The sequence below is a fragment of the Podarcis filfolensis genome (genome assembly GCF_964270895.1).
Source record: "Podarcis filfolensis genome assembly, chromosome: 14".
Taxonomy (NCBI): domain Eukaryota; kingdom Metazoa; phylum Chordata; class Lepidosauria; order Squamata; family Lacertidae; genus Podarcis; species Podarcis filfolensis.
Window position 1 is genome coordinate 9804646 of NC_139616.1, and position 23491 is coordinate 9828136.

At 45.9% G+C, this 23491-nt stretch overlaps 2 protein-coding genes across 16 annotated transcripts in view; both read right to left on the reverse strand.

The window, feature by feature from the left end:
* The window catches only part of CPEB1 (cytoplasmic polyadenylation element binding protein 1), a 49683-nt gene extending 41978 nt beyond the window's left edge, over nt 1-7705 (reverse strand). For 2 of the 15 annotated variants that reach the window (XM_083586637.1, XM_083586649.1), the window contains exons 1-2: nt 7549-7705; nt 3538-3712 (exon numbers count right to left, since the gene is read on the reverse strand). In XM_083586637.1, the coding sequence (XP_083442763.1) occupies nt 3538-3610 (73 nt within the window). In that variant the 5' untranslated portion in view covers nt 3611-3712; nt 7549-7705. Of the gene's footprint in view, nt 1-3537; nt 3713-7076; nt 7231-7359; nt 7444-7474 lie in introns of those variants that run through there. The other 13 variants (XM_083586647.1, XM_083586645.1, XM_083586640.1 and 10 more) reach the window with 11 other exon arrangements.
* Nucleotides 7706-12116: 4411 nt separating this feature from the next.
* The window catches only part of AP3B2 (adaptor related protein complex 3 subunit beta 2), a 55010-nt gene continuing 43635 nt past the window's right edge, over nt 12117-23491 (reverse strand). The window contains exons 26-30 of the mRNA XM_083584550.1: nt 23136-23220; nt 20973-21070; nt 20233-20256; nt 15156-15294; nt 12117-12713 (exon numbers count right to left, since the gene is read on the reverse strand). Coding sequence (XP_083440676.1) covers nt 12563-12713; nt 15156-15294; nt 20233-20256; nt 20973-21070; nt 23136-23220 — 497 coding nt within the window. The 3' untranslated portion in view covers nt 12117-12562. The remainder of the gene's footprint in view (nt 12714-15155; nt 15295-20232; nt 20257-20972; nt 21071-23135; nt 23221-23491) is intronic.

A 23491-nucleotide genomic window follows, 5' to 3' on the forward strand; every position in this document is an offset into this window, starting at 1 on the left:
ATAATAATTTATTTATACACTGCCTAATAATAGTAATAATAATTTATTTATTTATACACTGCCCATCTGGCTGGGTTTTCCCAGCCACTCTGGGCAGCTTCCAACAAAAGATTAAAAATACATTAAAACATCAGTCATTAAAAACTTCCTTAAACAGGGCTACCTCCAGATGTCTTCTAAACGTCAGATAGTTGTTTATTTCTTTGACATCTGATGGGAGGGCATTCCACAGGGCGGGTGCCACTACCGAGAAGGCCCTCTGCCTGGTTCCCTGCAACTGCTAGTTTATGTTTGAGCACTTCACTTCCCAAAAGGTCTATGTTTTCAACTGTCCATAGTTATGAAAACCTGGACAAACATCACTTATTCAAAACACAGTAAACCAATTATTCTAAAACAAGCTGCTCTGTCGGTAGAGCATGAGACTTTTAATTTCAGGGTTGCGGGTTCAAGCCCTTCCAATTCTATGATTCCTGTGTAGTACCACAGAACGATGCAGGGAGGACAGCATGCCAGTCTACAGAAAACCAGGCTTCTTCTTGTAACTCTAAAACTATGTTTTTGTGATATCCCTGGTTGCTTAGTGGCTGTTTGTGGGCTGAGATGTCCACTTGGGCAAAGGGGTCCACTTGCCATGCTCATTTTCAACCTGCCTAAAATACGATGGTCTTTTTAAAGGAGTCAATATCTAGGCGAGAGGCTCTCTTAGAAATTAACCTGGTATGAGCTTTGGAAGCAACCCCCACCCTCTTCTATGATTTTCAGATTGCAGGCTGAATAGTCCTATAAGCATTTACATCAACAGGAGCAGGTGGTATTCCCCAGGTGTCTGCAGGAGATCAAGTGATATTGCTATGAGAATGATGCCAGGTTATAAATCCTTCAGAGGCTCATGGCAGAGAAGGCAGTGCCACTGGGATTAGCAATTAGTATGACTGGAAACAGTGGGTAGATGCAGCCAATAAATTTCACCAAGTCATGCCCACATGCTTGATGAGATCCCGCCTGAGCAGAACCAGTCAAATGCTTCATTTTATGAAAGAAGGCTCAGCTCCTGCAAAGCTGTTGTTCAACCTCCCAAGAAGTAATCCTCTTAAAATATTCAAAAGACCTTGTTAACCCAGGTCTGGATTGCACAATCTGAATTTAACTTTCATCAAAAGGGTCTGGAGATGGCTACGGGCAGAGATTTAAGGCTCCATCAACAGTTTTACTGACCCAGGAACAGCATTTTCGGACGAATGCACTTTAAAGCTCAACTTCTCAAGGTCAAAAAACTGCACGCAAATTACTACTGTGGGTATGTGATAAGGGAATATACCACATGCATGGTGGTGGGCTACAGTTCTATGTGAGCGTAATACTACCAACATTAGTTAGAAGACATCATTCCCACGTTATAGTTACGTGTTTCAAGATTAAGGCTGACCCAACAGCAAATCCATACAGCCCCATAAAATTTGTTATGTAATGAATGCTCTGAAAAGGTAGGGCCTTGAGTGCTGGAAAGAACTCGTCTATTCTATCTTTCTAGGTGGGTTTTTTGTTCTGTCCTGAAGCAGTGAAGAACCTTTGGCCCATGGGCCAAATTATTATTTATTTTATTTAAGTTTATATCCCACCCTTCTTCCCACAGGAGCCCAGAGCAGCAAACAAAAGGTGAAAAAACAAAAAAGCATATTAGAAGGCATCCTAATCTGGTCACCAAGGCAGGCTTTCTTTTTTTTCAAACCATGCACACCTGAAATCATGTGTTACATCAAGTGTGGAGCAGGGAAAGCCGTGACTAGAAAGAAACAACCATGAACTCTATAAAAAAGGGTAAAGGTACCCCTGCCCGTACAGGCCAGTCTTGCCAGACTCTAGGGTTGTGCGCTCATCTCACTCTATAGGCCGGGAGCCAGCGCTGTCCGCAGACACTTCCGGGTCACGTGGCCAGTGTGACAAGCTGCATATGGCGAGCCAGCGCAGCACACGGAACGCCGTTTACCTTCCCGCTGGTAAGCGGTCCCTATTTATCTACTTGCATTCAGGGGTGCTTTCGAACTGCTAGGTTGGCAGGCGCTGGGACCGAAAGACGGGAGCGCACCCCGCCACGGGGATTCAAACCGCTGACCATGTGATCAGCAAGTCCTAGGTGCTGAGGTTTTACCCACAGCGCCACCCGCGTCCCAAGAACTCTAAGTACACTCTAAATTGATCCTTGGTGAGTGAGTGTTGCTGTTAAGTTCCAATAAGCTTACCAGGATCCTACTGCATTACAGAAATCCTGATCAGAAACCATACGCAGCCAATCCCTGCCGGAGGTAGGGCTTCCTGTCAGCATCAATCAGCTGATGGGTACCAAAAGCAAACCCTACAGGAAAACATTTCCTTTGCTAGCATGGTTTGATTTCAACCCACCTGGGCAGAAGGTAAATGTAAAGGGACCCCTGACCGTTAGGTCCAGTCGCGAACGACTCTGGGGTTGCGGCGCTCATCTCACTTTACTGGCCAAGGGAGCTGGTGTACAGATGTAGTAGTATATATAAACTTGGGGAAAGAAAACAGTTCACCTGGCATTGCAGTGACATCAGCTAATGAACAGGTGGGCTTCCCCACCCACCTGTTGAAGTGGCCTGGTATATAATCTCCAATCAAAAGGACCTAAACAGCACACAGTCCGTTATCTGTGTCCTAAAACAGGATTTGTTATGGATAATTCACAGCCATCTGGATATTTATTATCTAACGTGTGGACCCAAGAAGGTCCACTGCCTCCATTTCCCCCAAACATAATGCAGGGGAGCATTTTGTTTCTCTCTAAATACTATTACCAACTTTGGGCTCGAGCTTTGGGAGATTTATAAATCCCTGGCTGCTTCCTGCATCCAAATCCTCAAGGCTGCAGAACAAGACTCAGATCATTTTCATAGGCTTGCTCACTGTCCTTGGATTAGTGTCTTCTTCATTTGCTATCTGTAGATTTAAGGACTAATTTACGACTAATTTAACACTGACTTGCCTGTTATACTGGCACATTCAAGAAAAAGAGCACTTCGGCTACACAACTACAATGTAAACTGAAGCTTTTCTAATTTTACAAAAACTATTTATGCCTGCAATTCTGATTTATTTTTTGCACTGCTCATTACAACTACAAAATGAAAACAAATGTGTGCTTTCAGACAGGGCCAATTTTTAACCATTTAGAAGCATTGGGTAGTAGCATTTGTTTTATTTTAATGATGGTGCACTTTGGCTTGTGTTTTAATACAACACTCTTTACCTATGGAATGGGTCTGGTCATGCGGCAGAAAGTAGGGAACAGGTGTGCTTGGGAACTTGAAGTTTACCCACAGTACCAGGAATATAATCCTCATCCGACTCTGCCAGCTGCTGTTCCTCCAGATCGCACACCTTGCTACCAACTTATTTGCTAGCTATTTAAACCGTCAAGGAAACTCACACATTGACTGTAAATATTACAACTCCATAGAAGCCTGCAGACTAACACGCCCCATATGTTAAAATATTATAATCAACTCATTAAGTCACCTGATAATAGATCTCTTTCTTTTGCAATGGGTGTTGTGCAGACTCCCTTGAAGTCAAGTGAGTTCCCCAGCATGCCGTTTATTTGTCGGAAAATCTTTGCGTTGCTGCACGTGGTCAAAGCTGGAACATCAGAGTTGTCCCAGCAATCTTTGATGGTCCTTCCAGTACTGTCCTTCTGGAAACAAAAGCGACCATATTAGCACCACAGAAGGGAGGGGGACCTTAGGTCAGAGAGCCTGAATGCAGTCCTCCATGCCTCTCCATTTGGTCATTGCGTGCTTGTTCACATTTGGACTACTCTGGTGTAATTTGAATGGAGGGGAAAGAGTAGTGTACAAGGAGCAACTTTGTGGTCTTTCCCATTCATAATAGTAGATGCTCCCTTTTGTGTGTTGCCCCTGGCTTTGGTGTGTTGATTCTATGCAAATTAAGTACTGACAGTGCAGGAATAAAGATAGCTGTATACATACCTCAATTCCTTTTTTTAATCTCTACCCAGGACCTACGCAAAAGCACACAGGCAACTGTAAATTCTCATCATACATTTTTGCAGTTTTCCGGTTTTGTACAAATTCAAGGGCCAGAATGTGCAATATCCAAGGCAGAATTTTTGAATTTGGTTTGCTTGTGTAGTTTTCTGGTTTTGGTACAAGTGTTTGGGATCAAGGTGAGGGAAATATTGCTCCATTAAGGAATGCACAGGAAATAGGTACCAGAATGGCTGGAAAAGGAATGAGAGCATTGAGGAAGTACTAAGTGTGGAAATAGGGAGTATCAGAATGTGACAATGGATCCACCCACCCCAAAACACTGAAACAATCTGCAAGCCTAAATGGAGAGGGTTGGAGCCCAATTTATCAGATCATCCCTGTACTGAGTTATTCCTGAATTTACAGAGGAAAGGCATTGAGACTGTTGTTTGAGAGTAACACCATGGGGACTATGCAAATTAAATGGAAACACAACTGCAAACACACAATAAAACTCCGCTCTACACAAGCTCCAAGACTCTCTGCCCTGTACCAGTCACCAGCTTCACACAACATCCTCAAGTGCTTTTGTCTGACAAAGGTTATCCTTGAACTGCCACCCTGCCTCTTGCCTGCCTGAATAGAGAGGTGTGAACATAGAAAGGCACCTTTTGACTTTTCTATGGCTGGAATATAGCCTACTGTACAAAGGCAGGATTATTAGGAAGAGTTTGGAATTGGTATCTCACTTTATCACTACCCGAAGGAGTCTCAAAGCGGCTAACATTCTCCTTTCCCTTCCTCCCCCAGAACAAATTCTGTGATGTGAGTGGGGCTGAGGGACTTCAAAGAAGTGTGACTGGCCCAAGGTCACCCAGCAGCTGCATGTGGAGGAGCGGAGATTAACCACTACACCACCGCTGGCTCTTAACCACCCACCTTGGAACGGCATAATGAAAGTGATGCTGCAAGCGACAACTTTTAACTGAACGCTTTCAGAATGTGCTTAAGGAGTCAGCCGCAACAGCTTTGGAATCAAACTATTTGCGCCACACAATGGTAATAAACCAAATACTTAGCATACTCTCAAGTTAGCATTTCCAAGTTTGTGTGAGTGGGTGATTCAGAGCTAGGGTCATTTTCGCTTCCTGTCAATGTAGTCTTTTCATACCATTAATCAAATGATTCCAGTGTCCTCTACTTCACCAACCGCGCCTGCTTAAGGCTTCATCCTCCACACACCAACACAGGCACACAAATGTATGTTTTCAGATATTGCCAAGAACAGACCTGGAGACATGGGGATTGGGGCTTGACTGCTTAAAGTGCAGCATATTAATAAAGCAGTGGCTGCAGACCTAAACTCGCACCCCGTAACTCTTGCAACAGTTTCTTAACTTCTGAGACTCTGTGCTTGAGTCTCCAATGCTTTCTGCACCATGAGGACTAGAACGCTTAATGAAATCAGGACTCGGCAATGTTGAATTCCAGCTTCTCCTAGAACACACAGTTGCAGCTACTGTGTGGTAATCAGCAAGCAGCACGACCACCAGCAAGGAAAAAACCTGAACACAGCAGTCCTTAAAGTATCTGTACTATCAGAGAACACACCACAGACAGCCCTTCTAGAGTCAACAGCTAATGAAAACAACTGACTGAGTTTCAGGCAATTGAGAGGATAACACCATCTAGCTAGTATTATTCCTGACTCCACCACCCCTGTTCCTTAAGTTTAGGGCCAACAATGAAATACAAAATCAGTTAAGCTATCCAGCCTTTTTTTAAAAAAAGAAACTTGTACAGTGGTACATTCTTATTAAGTTTCATATGCACTACACAAGCAATTTATTTATTTATGCACTATCAATTCAAGTATCCTCTCCAGTTACAATTTCCAACAACCCTAAAACTACAGTGCCCAGAATCCTTTGAGGCAAAGAACGTGCCTCAAACGTGCTTTAGAAGTCCCTTCTCTTTGCGGGGAAGTTTGAGCTATCTCAGAATTTCTAGCCTTAGCGTCCACTAACTCACCTCCAAAGAACTTATTCTTTCTCTACTAGCAGAAAGGGTATTTTTTCCACCATGGTACAAACTGAAACTGTGAGCGTTGGGTAGAAAAGCACTTCGAAGGAAAGCACGCCCTCCCTCACAAAACACAGGATAAAATAACTGAAAAGCCAAGCAGATTTCATTTAGTGGGTCAGAACCAGGGCTTTTTTTCGGCAGCATTGCACAAGAGCTCAGCTCCGGCACCTCTCAGGTGAGCCCCATTATAAGAGAACAAAGGAAGCGTTCATGTTGAGTCCCGGCACCGCTTTTTCTATAATAGTCCTGGCCAGAACCCATACAAGCAATACCACCATTTTTATCATTTTGCTGTTTAAAAACTTTTGTAGCGAAAGAAGCAGAAAATGGGGAGGAAAGATGTGCAATTTATTGCACGTGCGAATACTTTCTACTCGAGTCCCACCGAGTTCAATGGCCCGTATTCCCAGTCATTTGTACACAGGTTTGCAAACTAGTAGCGTGCGCCTAGCGACGCCTACTCAGAAGTAAGCCCTGCTGAATTAAATGGGGCTTACTCCTAGGTAACTGGGGTTAGGATTGTAGCCTAAAGGGGGGGGGGTCCCACCGACTTCAATGGCCCGTATTCCCAGTCATTTGTACACAGGTTTGCAAACTAGTAGCGTGCACCCAGCGACGCCTACTCAGAAGTAAGTTTTGCTGAATTAAATGGGGCTTACTCCTAGGTAACTGGGGTTAGGATTGTAGCCTAATGGGGATGGGGGGACGGCGGGGGGGTTGGGAAACAGAAAAGCGGGTGGAGCAAGAGAAGCGGAGAGCCAGCTAGAGAAAAACGAAACCAACGGGGAAAATGCAGACAGGCACGGATGCGCACAATAAAAAAGGGAGGTAACTCCACGCCCATGTTCCTCGGAATTAAGAGCAACTTCGCTTCTTAGAAAGCAAAGCCCATTAGTACACAAACCGAAGTAGGGGAGCGGAGACGAGAGGGAGGGTTGCCGCTCCTATGCGTCCCCCTCTATACAGCCCTTTTTATGTGCTTACGATAATAGTCAATATTCACGCTGAAGGTCGTGTGAACGCCGCCGCGCCCCGCTAAGGGTCCCCAGGGCGACTAGCTCTGGGCGACTCCCAAACCGAAACGAAACACCTGCACGTGCACGCGGACGGGGCGGAGAGCCAGAAGCCGCGCGCGGCTCGAGCACGTGAGAACGCTGGGGAGGCCAGACCCGCCCCGGCCACCCCCTTCCTAGGCAGGCGACGAGGCCGCGTCTTCCCGCGTTGCAAAGCCCTGGGGGGGCCCCGCCCTCCGCAGCCCTCTGCCCACCCGCCGCGGTCACCGAGGGGGTTTTGCAATCCCCGCTTGGAGCCTCTCGCTGCGCCGCCGTTGCTTCGCCCGCCTCCTTTTCCCCGCTCCTGTCTCGGTCCAGCCTCGGACTCACCGGGACCATAAAAGCCATCCCAAGGCAACCCGCTCGGAAACCCCGCGCGAGCGCTGCACGCGGGAAACTTATACCTGCGCGTCCGCACGTGGCTCCCGCTCCCCTCCTCCACGGGGCGGGGGGAAAGGCGCGACTTAGGGGGTCGTCGTTAAAAACAGGGAGAAGCAAAGCCCTGCGCGCGCGCGCTTCCCCGGGGGATCGGGCGAAGCGTCGCCGGGTCTGCCCCACCCTCGCGTGCAGGAGTTTGCAAACGCTCCCTGCCCGTGAGAAGGGAGTAGTTTTCAGCACAGGAGGCCGGCTAATTAATTAGCCGTTTGCCTCAGTGCATCACGTATACTTTTGCACGCTCGAATGGCCACGCAAAAGCTTAAATTAGATTTATTTTTAACTGCGCAACGCCACCCATAGAAATGCACCAAGGCTAGCAAGCTAACCTGTTTATTTGGAAACACAACAACACATGCATATGTGCTTTATTCCGTTGCTGTCGGCCTCCCCACCCGGTGCAAGGCGGTTTGCACGACAAATTTGCAACAGCTGAGGGTGCGCACCTCGCTGATTTGGGAGCAAGACCCGCTGGATACAGTAGGCCTTACCTTTGAGTAGAGGCTGCACTGTAAAAAACCTTAAAACGCCTTGCCAAGAGCCCCCCCAAGCCAAACAGATAAAACAACTATGGTTTTTTAAAAAGACATCTGAAGGCAGCCCTGTTCAAGGAAGCTTTTAGTGTGTGGTGGTGTTTTTGCTATTATTTTAGTTGGCACCTGCCCAGAGTGGCTGGGGCAACCCAGTCAGATTGGTAGCATACAAATAATAAAATTATTATTATTATGAGGAAGCCCCTGCATGCAGAGACCACAGCTGTGGCGCCCTCCCAATAGCCAGCTAGATCCCTCTGGGAAAAACACGGGACCAGTGCTTTTTTCGGGGGGGGGGGGACGCAGGAGTACGCATACCCCTAAACTTTTTGTGAATCTAACGGGAGAAGAGACTAAAATTCTTTAAAAATTTAGTTTATTCTCTAGCACAGTGAATCGTCAGTTCTGTTGCTACCCCTGATGTCCATTTACTGTATTTAGTTTTCCCGATTTCAACTATAAAATTGTGATTTTCTTGAGTCAAAATGAAAGTAACCCAAACATATTTTTTTTAGGAAAAAAGGGCTGCAAGGGACATAAGAGTAACAGGACGCTTCCCCTTTATCCCATCTCCCCCCCCCCCCCAGCAACCAGTAATCAGAGGCAAACCATCTCCTCCTGTGGAGGTAGACATTGGCTTCCTCCTCCTCCAGCAATATATCTAATGCCCTTCTGAAGCCATCCAAGTTGGAGGCTATGTGGAAGCATGTGTTATGTGTTGAAGAAGTGCTCCTTCCGTCTCCTTTGTGTAGTGTGAACACCCAACCTCACAATCCACACACACCTCTGTTCATAGGAGCCAACTGCTGGGGGCCGATAAATAAAATGTTTGAGGGGGCCGGGCCCCGCCCTGCACAATCGATCACATGATGCGGTGCACACGCATCATTTGAATGGCAATGCGCATTAACTTTTAGGGAGGGAGGCCCGCTCAACATTTTTATTGCGGGGGGGGGGGAGGGACCATGGTTAAAAAACACTTATAAACCAGTTAACCATCAAGAGGTGTAATGGAAAGCTGGCACGGTTAATTCCATAATTTGCTAGACTTGGGGGGAGTTTATTATTTTGCAGTTTTTATACAACTGCATACAGTAGTAAATCAGCTTGCAGCCTAAAAGTCGGGTGTCTCCGGACGTCCTCTCCCCAAAACCAAGGCAATTCCAACTAATACAACACTGGCAGTAGCAACCTAGAGTCTCAGGCAGAGGTCTTGCACTTTACCTGCTACCTGCCCCCCCCTTTTTTAACTTGGTGAGAACTAAGCCTAAAACCATCTACATGCAAAGCCTGTGCTATACCACAAGGCACAGAGAGCTTATTAAAGAGAAAACTACTGTAGTTGTTCAGCATAAATGGGCAAACGCCCTGTTCTGCTGAGCTGCACTGTGTGGTGTAGTGGTTAAGAGCGGTAGACTCATAATCTAGTGAACCGGGTTCGTGTCTCCGCTCCTCCACATGCAGCTGCTGGGTGACTTTGGGCTAGTCACACTTCTTTGAAGTCCCTCAGCCCCACTCACTTCACAGAGTGTTTGTTGTGGGGGAGGAAGGGAGAGGAGAATGTTAGCCGCTTTGAGACTCCTTTGGATAGTGATAAAGCGGGATATCAAATCCAAACTCTTCTTCTAAGCAGGGCCCATGGGATAGCTGTACCTAACCGTTCATTGCTGCTGGCCTCCCCCCAGGTCAGAGAGTACTAAAAAATGTTTTAAGAGCCTCAAAGGACCAGCCTTCCTTGCCTGCAGTGTTCTGGTGTCTCTCTACTTCTGCAGCCAGTATTGTGCCCTCCAGGGATCATCATAGCAAGTGTCTGCTAGGGCTGGAATGGTTGGTTCAGCTTTCCTCATTGGACATGCTGGTTGCAGCTGATGGGAATTGCATCTGATGGGCACCAGTTTGAGGAAGGCTAGGTTAGTTGAATAGTCAGTTTGATGAGTTTTTTAAAAAATCCTTTGAAAGACTAAGCACGTGCCCCATTTAACCGAGAAGCATATTTTATATTTTTAATACTAGCGCAGACTAAAGCTGCAGATGGCAAGATCTGCAGATATTGGAAGCATTCTCCCTTCTCTCACAACAGAAGCAGCGTCTCTTCTAAGAAGATGATGCCAGCTACAAGATTATGCACAGCATCATAATTTCTGTATACTGTACTGCAGACAAGAAAGTCCTGGGTGGTGTGCTCAGAGTATGACTGAAATGCAATGGCAAGAGGCATTTCTGCCTTATGGAGGGAACTGCCGTCACAAGAGAAGAAGGGTTTAAGGCCTTCCTTTTGCTGGCACTTACATATCTGCCCTCTTGACTAAGTCTCCAAGGACTGGGAGTGGGAGAAAGTGCAGAGCAACGTAATTTTGTCATCCAATTCACACTGCTGCAAATCCGTTGGGATTCCAGATTGAATGCTGCACTGATTCTGCATTTAACCAACAAGCACACTTGGAATTTCTTGTTGGAAAGGTCCCCCCCCAAAAAATGTTGCGGAGTACAGATCATCTTCCGGTATTTGGCCAAGGAATGCTGTCAGGGATTCTGCCAAGCATATCCCTCCTGCAACATGGTGGCCAACGTTTTTGCACCACACAACCTCCAACTCTCCTTGCTTCTTCCTCCAACTTCTGAAGCATGTGAAAGAAACTGGCCTATGTTTGGAAACACACCAGTTCAAGAAATAAACTGTCACGTGTAAGAGCTTGTTTCAATATGGGCAAACCTGCAGTTTATAGAAGTCCATGGTATATATTATGATAAATATGGGAAACATAAGCTCATATGATAGCTTAGAACAGTGGTCCCCAAAAGGGTGTGGCAGGAGATGACAGCAAGCATGGCAGGAAGATTCAAAGCCAATCAGTATTATATTTTGGGAATGATTCATGTTCTTATGTAGCTGCATTGTTTTATATCCTCTGGATGTCCCATGGTCGTATTATAAAGTAGTTGCATTCTATGTTATAAATCAAATACTGCTAGTTGTTATTTTTGTTTTCCAATATATTTTCTATAAATAAAAAAATTGGTGTTTTGCAAGCAAGTTTTTATTCTGAAAGTCTGGCCCAGAGAAAAAAGTTTGATAACTACTGGCTTAGAAAGAGGGACTGATTAAATTTCGTGTAACGTTCATGAGTTTTGTTCCCCCCTCCCCTCTTTTCCTCAGTTCTTGTTATAGAAATGAGTGCTTTATATCTGACTGATGCTGTGGAGAACTGGAGGAGACACAATAATTTTCAGAATATAATTTTTTAAACTATAATGTTGATGGTTCCTTTAAAAAAAATTTGCCTGCTCCTCATGAACTGGCAAAACCAAAAAATATTCTAGTTTCCTTATAAATGGAGCTAACAAAAATGTAAAAAAATAAATTCAGTTTGTCATTATTGCCTGAATAAATTATACTTTTAATATATCAGACACGATAATTCTATGGTAAATTTATATGTAATGCACTTTTTGTTCCTAAAGTAACAGTTTTTTAAAAAAAATTTCCCCAAAAAAAGTGTTCATTCCCCCCCGCCCCCAATTAAAATTAAAAAAAAATCCTACATTGCTTCAAAATATCCAGAAATGTTACATCCCTGTGCTGAATAAATAAGGTCAACTGGAGGAACCCCAACTGAGTTGCAGCTCAAGTTCAAGTTGTTCATTGTCATAAAGAAATAGTAAGAGTAGAAATGGGAACTAATTATTATTTCATTTTTGGAAATAAGGTAAATTTTTAAAAACCCTCATCGTTTTGGGTATTTGAATAATGGAATAGCAACATGATGATTCAGGATAGATATGTCTGCATATGTACCAATATTATATGTGCACCAATTGTGTTTTAAAAATACTATGGCAGTTGTTAGATCAACAGAAATCTCAGTCCTCATATACATGTGGTTTCTTGCCCTTCTGCTCTGCATTGGATGAGCCATGGAGGAGGTTGTAGTGGGGAAAGAGCAACAAAAGGAGATGTCTTAGGTTTCACTTTTGCGACCATACAGACGAGCCAGGAAACAGAATTTGCAATTCCAGGAAGAATTTTTATTGAACGATCTCTGCCCATAATAAATAGAGCCATAGAACAGAAAAACGGGGAGGAGACTCACTGCACAACAAGGATGGCAGAGTCACAGGGCATCTTCAGCATCCCAACAACCCCTGTTTCAGCCTTTTGTAACCTGGTGCCCTCCAGTTGTACTCCAAAAACTCTAGTGTGCACCAGGTTGCAAAAGGCTTCCCTAATTTGTTGCTGAGCTAATAATGTCTCTTATCCACATCAGAGGCTGCACCTTATTTTCTACCGTTGATTGTTTCCCATTGCCTTATCTCAGCTTTGATCTGTATTTTACATAGGGACAGGGAGACACAACAAGCTGGATGGAGGGAGACAGATGGCTGAGCCCAGGAAGGAAGGACAGCTGGATGACTGAAGTGGGTGTGATGACGAGAGAAGGAAGCATTCTGGTCACTGCGTCAAGGAGTGGATAATGTCCTTTACTAGCATGGTGCTAATCAACATCTTCTCGCTGTTGATAGTGAGCTGTGCCACGCTGCCCGCCTTCTTCTCCAGCATGATGAGAATGAGACTTCCACTGCTAACCGTCTTGGCGGCAAACCTGTTCAGAGGGAAACAACCCAACAAGAAGGTGACTGCACGTCACAAGGTTTAGTATGGTGCAGTAGTCGGAGGAGTGTTTCTCAAACTTGGGTCTCTAGCTGTTTTTGGACTACAATTCCCATCACCCCTGAACACTGGTGCTGCTAGCCATGCATGATGGGAGCTGTAGTCTAAAGATAGCTACAAGTTTGGGAAACCCTGAGTTAGTGCAATTTCCCCAGCCTAGTGCCATGCAGATGCTCTGGACTGCAACTCCCATCTGCCCCAGCCAGCATGGGTTGGGAGTAGTAGTTCAAAATAACTGCAGGGTACCAGGTTGGGGAAGGCAAGTTCAATTCCCCACTGTGAGTCCTGGAAGACCTGCTCCCTGCCTTGCAGGCCTTTCTCCACCTGACTTGGGAAGGAGGTGCCCTGATTGATTCCAGCTACAAGAAACACTGAGGCTGCTGAAGTGGTCACAGACCATCTCAGCTGTCTTTTAGTGCAGATGAGCCTGAGCTTCCATAGGTGCCACCCGCCCTGAACCACCATTGGCAGGATTGGCAGCAGCTATATTCTTTTGTTAATTGTGCTGTTGTGGCGCTGTGGGTTAAACCACAGAGCCTAGGACTTGCCGATCAGAATCCCCGCGACGGGGTGAACTCCCGTTGCTCGGTCCCTGCTCCTGCCAACCTAGCAGTTCGAAAGCACGTCAGAGTGCAAGTAGATAAATAGGTACCACTCCAGCGGGAAGGTAAACGGCGTTTCCGCGCGCCGCTCTGGTTCGCCAGAAGCAGCTTAGTCATGCTGGCCACATGACCCGGAAGCTGTACGCCGGCTCCCTCGGCCAATAAAGCGAGATGAGCGCCGCAACCCCAGAGTCGTCCGCGACTGGACCTAATCGTCAGGGGTCCCTTTACCTTTAAATCTGCATTTTATATTTAACTTGCTTTAGCAATGTTTTCATTCCCGTCCCCACTTAACTCTGCTGTGTTAAATGTGTATTCTGTAGCTGACTTTCTTTGTAATGTACTATTTTGAAATCTTTAAGTTAATATTTTAGTTTCCTGTTAATTATGTTGCTTTGAATGTATGCTTTATATTTGGGTTTCTTCAGTAATGTTTTATTCTGCATTTTTTATTTGATGTTTTAATGTGTTGTCAACTGCTTTGGGGAGATGCGGGTGGCACTGTGGTCTAAACCACTGAGCCTCTTGGGCTTGCCGATCGGAAGGTTGGCGGTTCGAATCCCCGTGACAAGGTGAGTTCCCGTTGTTCAGTCCCAGCTCTTGCCAACCTAGCAGCTCGAATGCACGCCAAAAAGTGCAAGTAGATAAATAGGTACTGCTCCGGCAGGAAGCTAAACGGCCTTTCCGTTTCGCCAGTGGCTTAGTCATGCTGGCCACATGACCCGGAAAAACTGTATGTGGACAAACGTCGGCTCCCTCGGCCAGTAAAGCGAGATAAGCGCCGCAACCCCAGAGTCATCTGCGACTGGACTTAACTGTCAGGGGTCCTTTACCTTTACCTTTAAACTACTTTGAGATTTTTTTTCTTTAAAATATAAAGCCATATAGAAATGAAATTATTATTAATAATAATCCCTCCCTTACATCCTCAGCATGTTTTCATTTTTATTGGGCTGTTTATACCTAAAGAACATTTGCCCAAAAGAAGACATCATAAGATCTGCCAAGCCTTTCTGTAGTTTGGTCTTTGGTTTCCAAAGACCAAAAGAATAGCACATAAAAGTGGTTTGAAACCTGAGCAATGAGTCTAGATTTTTGTCTATACAGAAAATGCTAGGACAATAGAGATTACAGTCCCTAGAGAGGTACGAAATGCTAAAAGACTAAAGAGAGGGTGGTGTTGCTAAGAAGTGAAGATCAATCCACATCCTCTCTCAAGGGCAACCAGCTGTCTAGACTTTAAGCGCCCTAGATATTCTTACACAAAAGGCTGCTAGATCCAGAATTCAGAAAAAAATGAATGCTGATGTTGCAAAACATCAGACCTGTGAGGCTCTGAAATGTTACTATTTGGGGAGATTTGCGCAACACTAGGTAGACAGTAATTTAATTGCCCCAGCTGTAATGTGTGGTATCCTGGCTTTGTGTAGCTTCAACATTTCCTTTGTTCCATCAAAGTCTGGAACTACAGCTGCAAATTTGTGGGCATCAAGGGCAAGTATTTGAGAACAGAACCAGTAATAGAAGTTGTCAGACATCCAGATGGGGATTAGAAGTGACCCAAGAATATGAGGTTAGGACAGGGATGGAAAACTGGAGGCCCACCATGTGTTGTTGGACTACAATTCCTATCAGCCCCAGCCATCATGGCCAATGGTGAGGGATGATGGGAGTTGTAGTCCAGCAAACCTCTGGCAGGCCACAATCCTCACTATTTAGAAGAAGCAGAGACAACATTGATCTTAGCATATATATGGCAGCCATCTCCTCACCGATACTCCTTGTCTGAGCCACAAGGCACACGGCTAACGTTGGCTGCAGATGTCACCTGTTGCACAATCACGTGGTCACTCTGGCATTTGTCAGGTAGAGTCAACTTCTCTGTGATTTCACTCATCCCTGTTAGCTTCCCTGGAGGACAGAAGGTAGAAAAGAGGGGGAAAAAACAGTAGACATCTGGGTGGAGACAGTGTATGACTTGGGAGGAAAAGGTCCAGGTTTCCCTGGCTGTTTAGGATACAAACCAATCTAGAATGGGAGATCTATGCTATGCGTAACTTCCCGTCAGCTCCCACTTCAGGTTGCATATGCAACTCTGGAATTCCCATGCCCTAAAAACATTTGATACTGTCAACTGAAGGATTTGGATTTTGCCACCTCATGTCTGCTTCTATCCTTGAGATCTGCAGGTCAAATGTCTGCAACTATTCCATTTTTTTTCTGGTCAACTCCACCCTATAGGATACCATGCCTGTACCTCTAAGGACAAAGGCATCAGCCCATAGTGACTAATGCAATCTCAATAGCTAATGCAAATTTCTGAAGGGTACACATTTTCCTGTTGCAGCCTGCCCATGTTCTTAGGTCTAGAGGAGATGCCCTTCTTGTCTTTCCACCACCAAGAGAAGGGCATTATATGGAGATATGGAATAGGGTAGGGGAAGCCAACATGGCGTCCTCCAGATGTTGTTGGACTACAACTCCCATCAGCCCTGACCACTGGCTGTGCTGGCTGAGGCTGATGGGAGTTGGGAATCCAAGAACACCTGGAGGCACCACATGGTCAACCTTTGAGATAGGGGTCTTCTCTATGTTGGTGCTCTGCCAATGGATTGCCCTCTGCCTAGAGTAGGGGTGGGGAGCTGGATCTGACCAGTGGGCCAGATTTTTATCTCCCCTACCCCTTGCAGTGCGAGTCTGACAGGTGGGTGGAGTGACCTACTTGTCAAGCCCCTGATATCACAATGATAACAGGTGTCCTGTGTTTGTCCATGTGGATGAGCGGCTGATTGTTGCCACTTGCAAAGCGCTGTGCAGAGGGCCATAGGTTCTTTGCCCCTGGCCTAGAGGCACAATTGGTGCTGACACTTTTGGTGTTTTGGTGCTTGGCGAAAACTCATCTGTTCCCTTAGGGCAGTGTTGGCCAAACTTGGGTCTCCAGGTGTTTTTGGACTACAACTCCCATCACCCTAGCTAACAGGACCAGTGATCAGGGATGATGGGAACTGTAGTCCCAAAAGAGTTGAAGGGCCAAGTTCGGCCAACACTGCCTTAGCGCATGGTTTCCCAAACTTGGCCCTCCAGCTGTTTTTGGACTACAACTCCCATCATCCCTAGCTAGCAGGACCAGTGGTCAGGGATGATGGGAACTGTAGTCCAAAAACACCTGGAGACCCAAGTTGGGGAAACTGACCAGGGGGTAATGGATTTTTTTTCCTGCTGCAAGTGAGAAGACCCAAGACCCAGAACCCTGAGTACTATAGGACTATGCTCTATTTGTATCTGGCTTTTGTGAACTGCCCTGAGACCTGCGGGTATAGGGTGGTACACAAATTTAATTAACAACAATAACAATAATTTAGCTGCGTTAAATTGGCCTTATCATAATGCTGCTTTACCATTTTATTGTTTCACAATCCACACCGGGATCATATGGTGAAGGGAAGGCTAGAAACTTCTTATAAATAAACAGATAAATCTCAGCCCCAAAGGTTACCATCTGATAGTGGATACAACCAGTGGGGTGACCTTATAAACTGGTTCCCAGTTTGCTGCTGCTGTGGGGAGGTAGGGCCCCCAAATGATGCTGTGTCTCCCTGAGTATATTAGCATATTATTATAAAACTAAAGCAAAATTAGTTTTCAAGCTTTAGCTTTTGCGGTGGGGTGTCTGGAGCTACTTTGGGAGCATATTTAAACAGAAAAGCAGCATATAAAATATTTGCAGTGAATAAATGTTTACATACAATTGCCATTTTGGATGCATGCAGAGTATCTATTAAAATAATGTGAAGGGGCAGCCGTGTTAGAGGCCTTCAAGAACAGTGGCAGCACTATTTCTGGTACCTGCCCAGTGTACGTAGCTATCTGCACTTGCTTAATAAGGATGGCCCTGATCCTGAATATTTTGCCTAAAACTGTCCATATTCAACCCCTTACTTCTTATTGGATTAGGATTATTGTTGTCTACACTACAGATGGTTCACTGACCACGGTTAGAACCAGATCTGCATTCAAAACCCTAAATCTAGGATTTGAATACAGGCTTCCAAGGCACAGCCAAGTGGAAAGACTTCATGGACGGAATCACATAGGACTGGAAATGTGGGAGGAAGATGTTGCATGATCAAAAGTTTCCATAGGGAACAAAAAGGGAGAGTGTCAAGCAGAAAGCTAGGCTAAACTGTTATCCCTGCCACGCTAGTTTTCCACAGGCAGGGTGGGGTTTTTTGTTTTTGTTTTAAATATACCTGAACATTCAAGTATGTAATGCAACACCTGCAGCCCTACGTGATACTTGTCGGGAAAAGATTCACAAGTTGATTCTGATGAATATCAAACCGACCTTTGGTTTTGCAATACAATTGGGTGGTTACACTCCACTGTGAATAGCAATTCCTATTTATTTTATTTATTTGCCAACACATCTTATAGGCTTGTGGGACAGACCTAAGAGCTTCTGATTGCTGCAGAGAGGGCTGCAAAGGGCACATCCTGACAAGATCCAGAGTTCAGGGCAATTCTAGTTTGACACACCCTACCCCATTCTATCCAGGATGAGTCGCCATTGTATCTTAGCTGAACAAGAGGTACTGATGGGGGCTATCTGAAAAGAAGACATAAGATCGATATATGTTGTAATATCTATATAAGCCAAGAGTTTCCAAATGGAAGTGTACTATGTGTCCAAGGGAGGGTATGGTTGTATTTTCGTGTGTGTTTTTTAATATTCAGGAAGGGACCCTCATAAAGCAAAAGCATTTTAGCACCCCCCACCCTAGAGGATTATCTTTCTAGTGTTCTTACGAACAGCCATTCCAAACTAGTAGGCTTTGGGTTAATTGTCCCAGAAAGCCCCCCTGCTTGCAGAAAGTGGTGTGCAGCTTGGAGTGTTATTTGAGGCAGTGGTGCCTGGGTGCCGGGCGTTAACATGCCAAAAAGGCTGCCTTGCTGGACCATGCAGGGAGTTTCGTCAGCCGACGGGATGCCAGGTGCTCTGCCAAGGTAAAAGGAGAAGGGAAGACGGAGGGGAAGGTACAGAAAGGGCTCAGGAGCAGGTCCACCCCTCTGCTGGTCTCTCTCACGGCTGGGGAGCAGCATGCAAAAGTACATGCAACTCTACTGCAGAGGCAGAAAACCTAGTGGCCCATCAGAAGGTAAGACGCTTGCGGGCATTGGTGTCCTAACCAAAGCTTCAATGCCAAAACCTTTCACTGAGAGCCTAGCAAACTGAGTTCTGAGGATGCTCCCTAGGTTGTAGTAACAGCTTGCCTGTGTGTTCTGTCAGCTGATGCCCAAGAGCCATTCCCTGTCTGCCAGCGCCTGTATATCCTTAGCCTCTGCGCTTGCTCCTAAATCAGAACAACATGTCTCTGATGCAAGGACAACTGTGTGGGAGTGCCTGTGGTTTTGGATCTTGGCCCCTGTCCAGTTTTGATGATGCATCCTCCTCTAGCCCAAGGCCAAGAATCTGTGGCCCGTAAGTCCAACTCTATTCAGCTCTAGCCAGCATGGCTAGTGGTCAGGGGTGATGGGAGACTCCAGCTTTAGCCCCCTTTATCCTTGTCTGCTGCACTGGAATTCACCTTACTTCTGCCCAACTTGGATCAAGAGCCAGATCCTTTGGGTCCTCTCAACAAAGTTATTAAAGACCCAATAACACCCCTTGCTTTTGGGTCAATACTTGGAAACTTAGCCCTGGGCCAATACGTCATCCATCTTCTGTCGGAGTCTATCTCAAACTCCGGTGGAGCTCAGTAAGTAAAGCTTAAAAATAGCCACACCCCCCCAGTGTCTGGCACGCCTTCATAGGTTATAATAATAATAATAATTTATATCCCGCCCATCTGGCTGGGTTTCCCCAGCCACTCTGGGCGGCTCCCAACAGAATATTAAAAACATGATCAAACATCAAACATTAAAAACATCCCTAAACAGGTTGCCTTCAGATGTCTTCTGGAAGTCAGATAATTGTTTATTTATTTGACATCTGATGGGAGGGCGTTCCACAGGGCGGGCGCCACTACCGAGAAAGAGTTGCTAACCCCAGGGGGCTGATGGGAGTTATAGTCCAACAACCTCTAGAAGGCACTAGGTTGGTGAAGTCTTTCCTAAATGTTTCCCCATGTGTATTGACATCTGTACTAGGCTGGGGTGGGGAGACCCAACAAGTACTTCCTTCAAACATGTTTTCTATACAGTCGTACCTCGGGTTACAAATGCTTCAGGTTGCGTTTTTTCGGGTTAGGGACCTCCGAAACCCGCAAGTACCGGAACGGGTTACTTCTGGGTTTTGGCGGTCGCGCATGCACAGAAGCGCCAAATCACAACCCACGCGTGCGCAGATGCACAGCTGCGGGTTGCGAACATGCATCCCGCACGGATCACGTTCGCAACCCAAGCGTCCACTGCACTAGTTACATGGAGACAATTCTTACTCGCTGGGGTGCCAAAGAGCCTGCCGGGAAATCCTTTATTGCACAAGCAGGCTAGAAAGGTTACATCCTCCTGACCTCTATTACCCTGTTTGCGACCTATTTGGTAGGTTGGGGCATGGAGAAAAGGGGCAAGGGATCGGGAAAGTAGCAGGAGAAATAGGGTGTGTCTACAGTGCAAGTTGCACCAGGCTAAGGTTAGGAGAAGGATGTGTGTGTCTGCGGTGAAAGCAGTGCTAATTAAAGGTTCTGCAGCTAGTGGGTTGGGAAGAGTCCCCAGGGTAGAAGCAGTGCTATTACTACGGCTAGAAAAGGAGAGAAACTACCCAGTGGAAGGAGCGCTAGCACTACGGCTACAAGGAGCAGACAGCAGCTGCAGCATCCACAGGAAGTAGCTACCTGTGCTGGGACTTACCCACACCCATCCTTAACAGTTGCTCTAAAGAAAAAGAAGAAGCAAGAATGCACAAGGCAGCGGAGGAGAACAAAACACATGATTAGCGTCAGCTGCCAACACGGCCCCCAACCAAAAGTGCTCCCCCCATAGCCACGGCCAGCCCGAGAGGGTGATGGCAGCTCTTGAATGGGGGCGGCCCCAAGAATGCCCTCCCCGTGTGGGTCTCTCTCCCATTTCTTTCTCGCTGGCCAGTTACACCCGGAGCAAAAAACCATTGGAAATCACAGGAGTAGGGAAACTCTCTCAAACCCACAAAAAGAGAAGCATGGTCTGCATGCAAAATGCAGTACATTCCTATATATGTTTACTTGGAAGTAAGGCCCACTATGCCCAGTGGGGCTTACTCCCAGGAACATGTGAATAAGATCACATCCTTGATGTAGCAGGAAAAGAGCCATGACGATTTTGAGTCTGGTAGCCTTTTTGTAGGGGGAAAGCACCCCACAGATGCCTATACTAGGGCGAGGCAGTGGGGTGGGGGCTGAGGGGAGGGGAGGGGAGGGACGCCCGAATGGCCGAGGGCAATTCTCCCCTGTCTAGTATGATCTCGCTTCTCTTCCGGGGCAGAGTAGGCCAACAGAGAAGAGGGCTGTGCAATCCTGTCTTCATTGCCAAGCTATGGGTTTGGAGCTTGCTGTTGAGAATCTGCCCTGCTTCCTTTTACAGCTGGTTTGGGGACGGGGAGAAATCACACTTACCTTGCTCCTTTTTGAATTCATTCTCGCTCATGAAGACAGGAGCCATGAGCTCCCCCACTGGGGGCTGGATGGACACATAGAACTGGCGTGTGTGTGTGCTGGAAACAGAAAGAGAACAGGCAAGATGAGCTAACACAAAGGAGAAGCTTGGCTTCACCAAGAATTCACCAAGAACAACAGGACACTATACAGTGGTACCTCGGGTTACATACACTTCAGGTTACATACACTTCAGGTTACAGACTCCGCTAACCCAGAAATAGTGCTTCACGTTAAGAACTTTGCTTCAGGATAAGAACAGAAATCTTGCTCCGGCGGCGTGGCAGCAGCAGGAGGCCCCATTAGCTAAAGTGGTGCTTCAGGTTAAGAACAGTTTCAGGTTCAGAACAGACCTCCGGAACAAATTAAGTACTTAACCTGAGGTACCACTGTAATCTATCCTGCAGCTATTGTACCCTCGGCTAGTTATCTTACCTTTCCTACTCATGATGGCCTTTAGGGCAAATGGGGCACTGGCCCACTAACCTCAACCATTCCCCCATCTACCTGCCTTTTTACTTGCAACCAGTCCAACAGGTGGCCACTGCCTGTCAGCTCCTTCCTGTTGCCCTTATAGACCTTGGGCAGGGAATAGGAAGAGGAAGGAAGGCAAAACTTAGAATTAACTGGCTCTGTCTGTCATTGGATTGTATCCAGTATTAGACCTATTCAGAGTAGACCCATTTAAAGTAATGGACACATCTAAACTCGGCCCATTAATTCAAATGGGTCTACTCTGAGTTGGACTTTGTTGGGTGCAACCCACTCCAGTCTCAGCAGCCACCAGTTTCCACGGATATGGCCATGTTCCCCGTCTTCCGTCCTTGAATTGTCTTCCTCTGTCTTCCTGAGATCGTTTTAAAATCTTACTTTCAAACACTTGTATTTTGTTCCCCTGTTTATCTTTTTTTAAACTTCAAATTGCTCTTTTATTGCTCTGCATAGCAATCTCTAACTTAAACCAAAATGTTGTGTCTGTGGTCTCACACATCTATCCATTTTTGGTGGCAGCTCCTTAAATGTGGGACTCATTGCCTCTTTGTATTTGCATGAGTCAGTCTCCCTCCCACTCTATAAGAAGCAGACAACAGATAAGTTATCTGTTTTTGCAGGCCTCCTTCTAGTCTGCAGATTTAAATTTAATTTTCAAGAAAGTAAAACCAAAGCATATCACAGTGTCACTTTGCATTTCTTGGTACGGAAAGTATTGATCTGATGTGTGGAAATCTTTCCTATTGGAAGTAATTCAAGAGGGTTCTGGAAGCTTCTCTGTGTGAAAGAAACTGGTGCAAGCTGGAAGTTTCTAGCTGAAACGCAAGTTTCTATTCTGCCCAGAGACAAGCTGCAGGTTCATGATGTTTGGGTTATTCCTTCAGAGAAGCTGAGTACAGCTGGCTTAATTTGGTTCTGTTATCTCTTTCTGTCAAGGTCATGCTGAATATAAAACTAGGGCCAGAAGGAGCCTGGGTTTCACTTTCTATCTTTCCTTCTGGTGTGGCGTTCTGTATATAGTATGCTTCGTGTTAGGGTTTTAATCTTATTGTAAGTTAATGCAAGTTTAAATTAAGTCTACTGCAACTGGATTCCTTATGGACAGTGCCAAACCTGAATGTATTGGATTTGTAACCATGATGCTCATTTGCCTTCAGGAGCAGTAAAGCTCTGCTGGATGAAGTATTAACTGCCTCTGATCTATTTTTTGGGAACCTTGCAATGTGTTTAAGTTTTTACTCTGCTAACTATATGTTGGAATCTGCTCTGGATCAATATGAGTAGAATTCATGACATGCAGCCCATTGACTAAGGTGACCTGCAGGGAGCTCTCTCATACACCCCCACCTGCTGCAAACAAACAAACAAGTAGAAGTATAAATATTATTATTATTTAGTAGCAGCAACATTCATCTTGTAGCACAGAAAGGATCGACCTATCAGTGAGGTAGCAAGGGCAAGGTAGACATGAAGCTAGCGGAGAGAATGGCAAAATATTGCTGGTATGGAGTTCTTGTACTCTTGAGAGCAGAGCAGAGCTCCTGCTATTCTATTATGGTGGAGATGCTTTGGTCTGCTCATTGCTGAGAACAGTCATTGCTTTGCACAAAATGAAGGAGAAGAGGTACTCACCAGAGCTGGAAGCTGGCTGCCTGGGTCGAGTCACAAAAGTCTATGCCCATAGCAACACTGACTGTTTCACCAGGTGCCAAAGACTCTGCAAGCCCAGGAGAAAAGGACCCAAGTGAGATGTTAGGATTGCCCCCATCTCGCACCTTGCACCAGGAGGCTCCAAAGTACCTTAGGGTGGGTTCAACAACCCCTCCAGTTTCATTAAGAAATACATGTTGGTCCTGCGACAAAAAGTCTGGGCACTCCATTCCAAACCCCATTTTCACCCAAATGTCAGTCAATGCTTTCTATGGCTACTGAACGCGCTGAGTCATCACTAGGCTGATTTTTGAGGATCAGCCTCCTAGTGGGTTTGG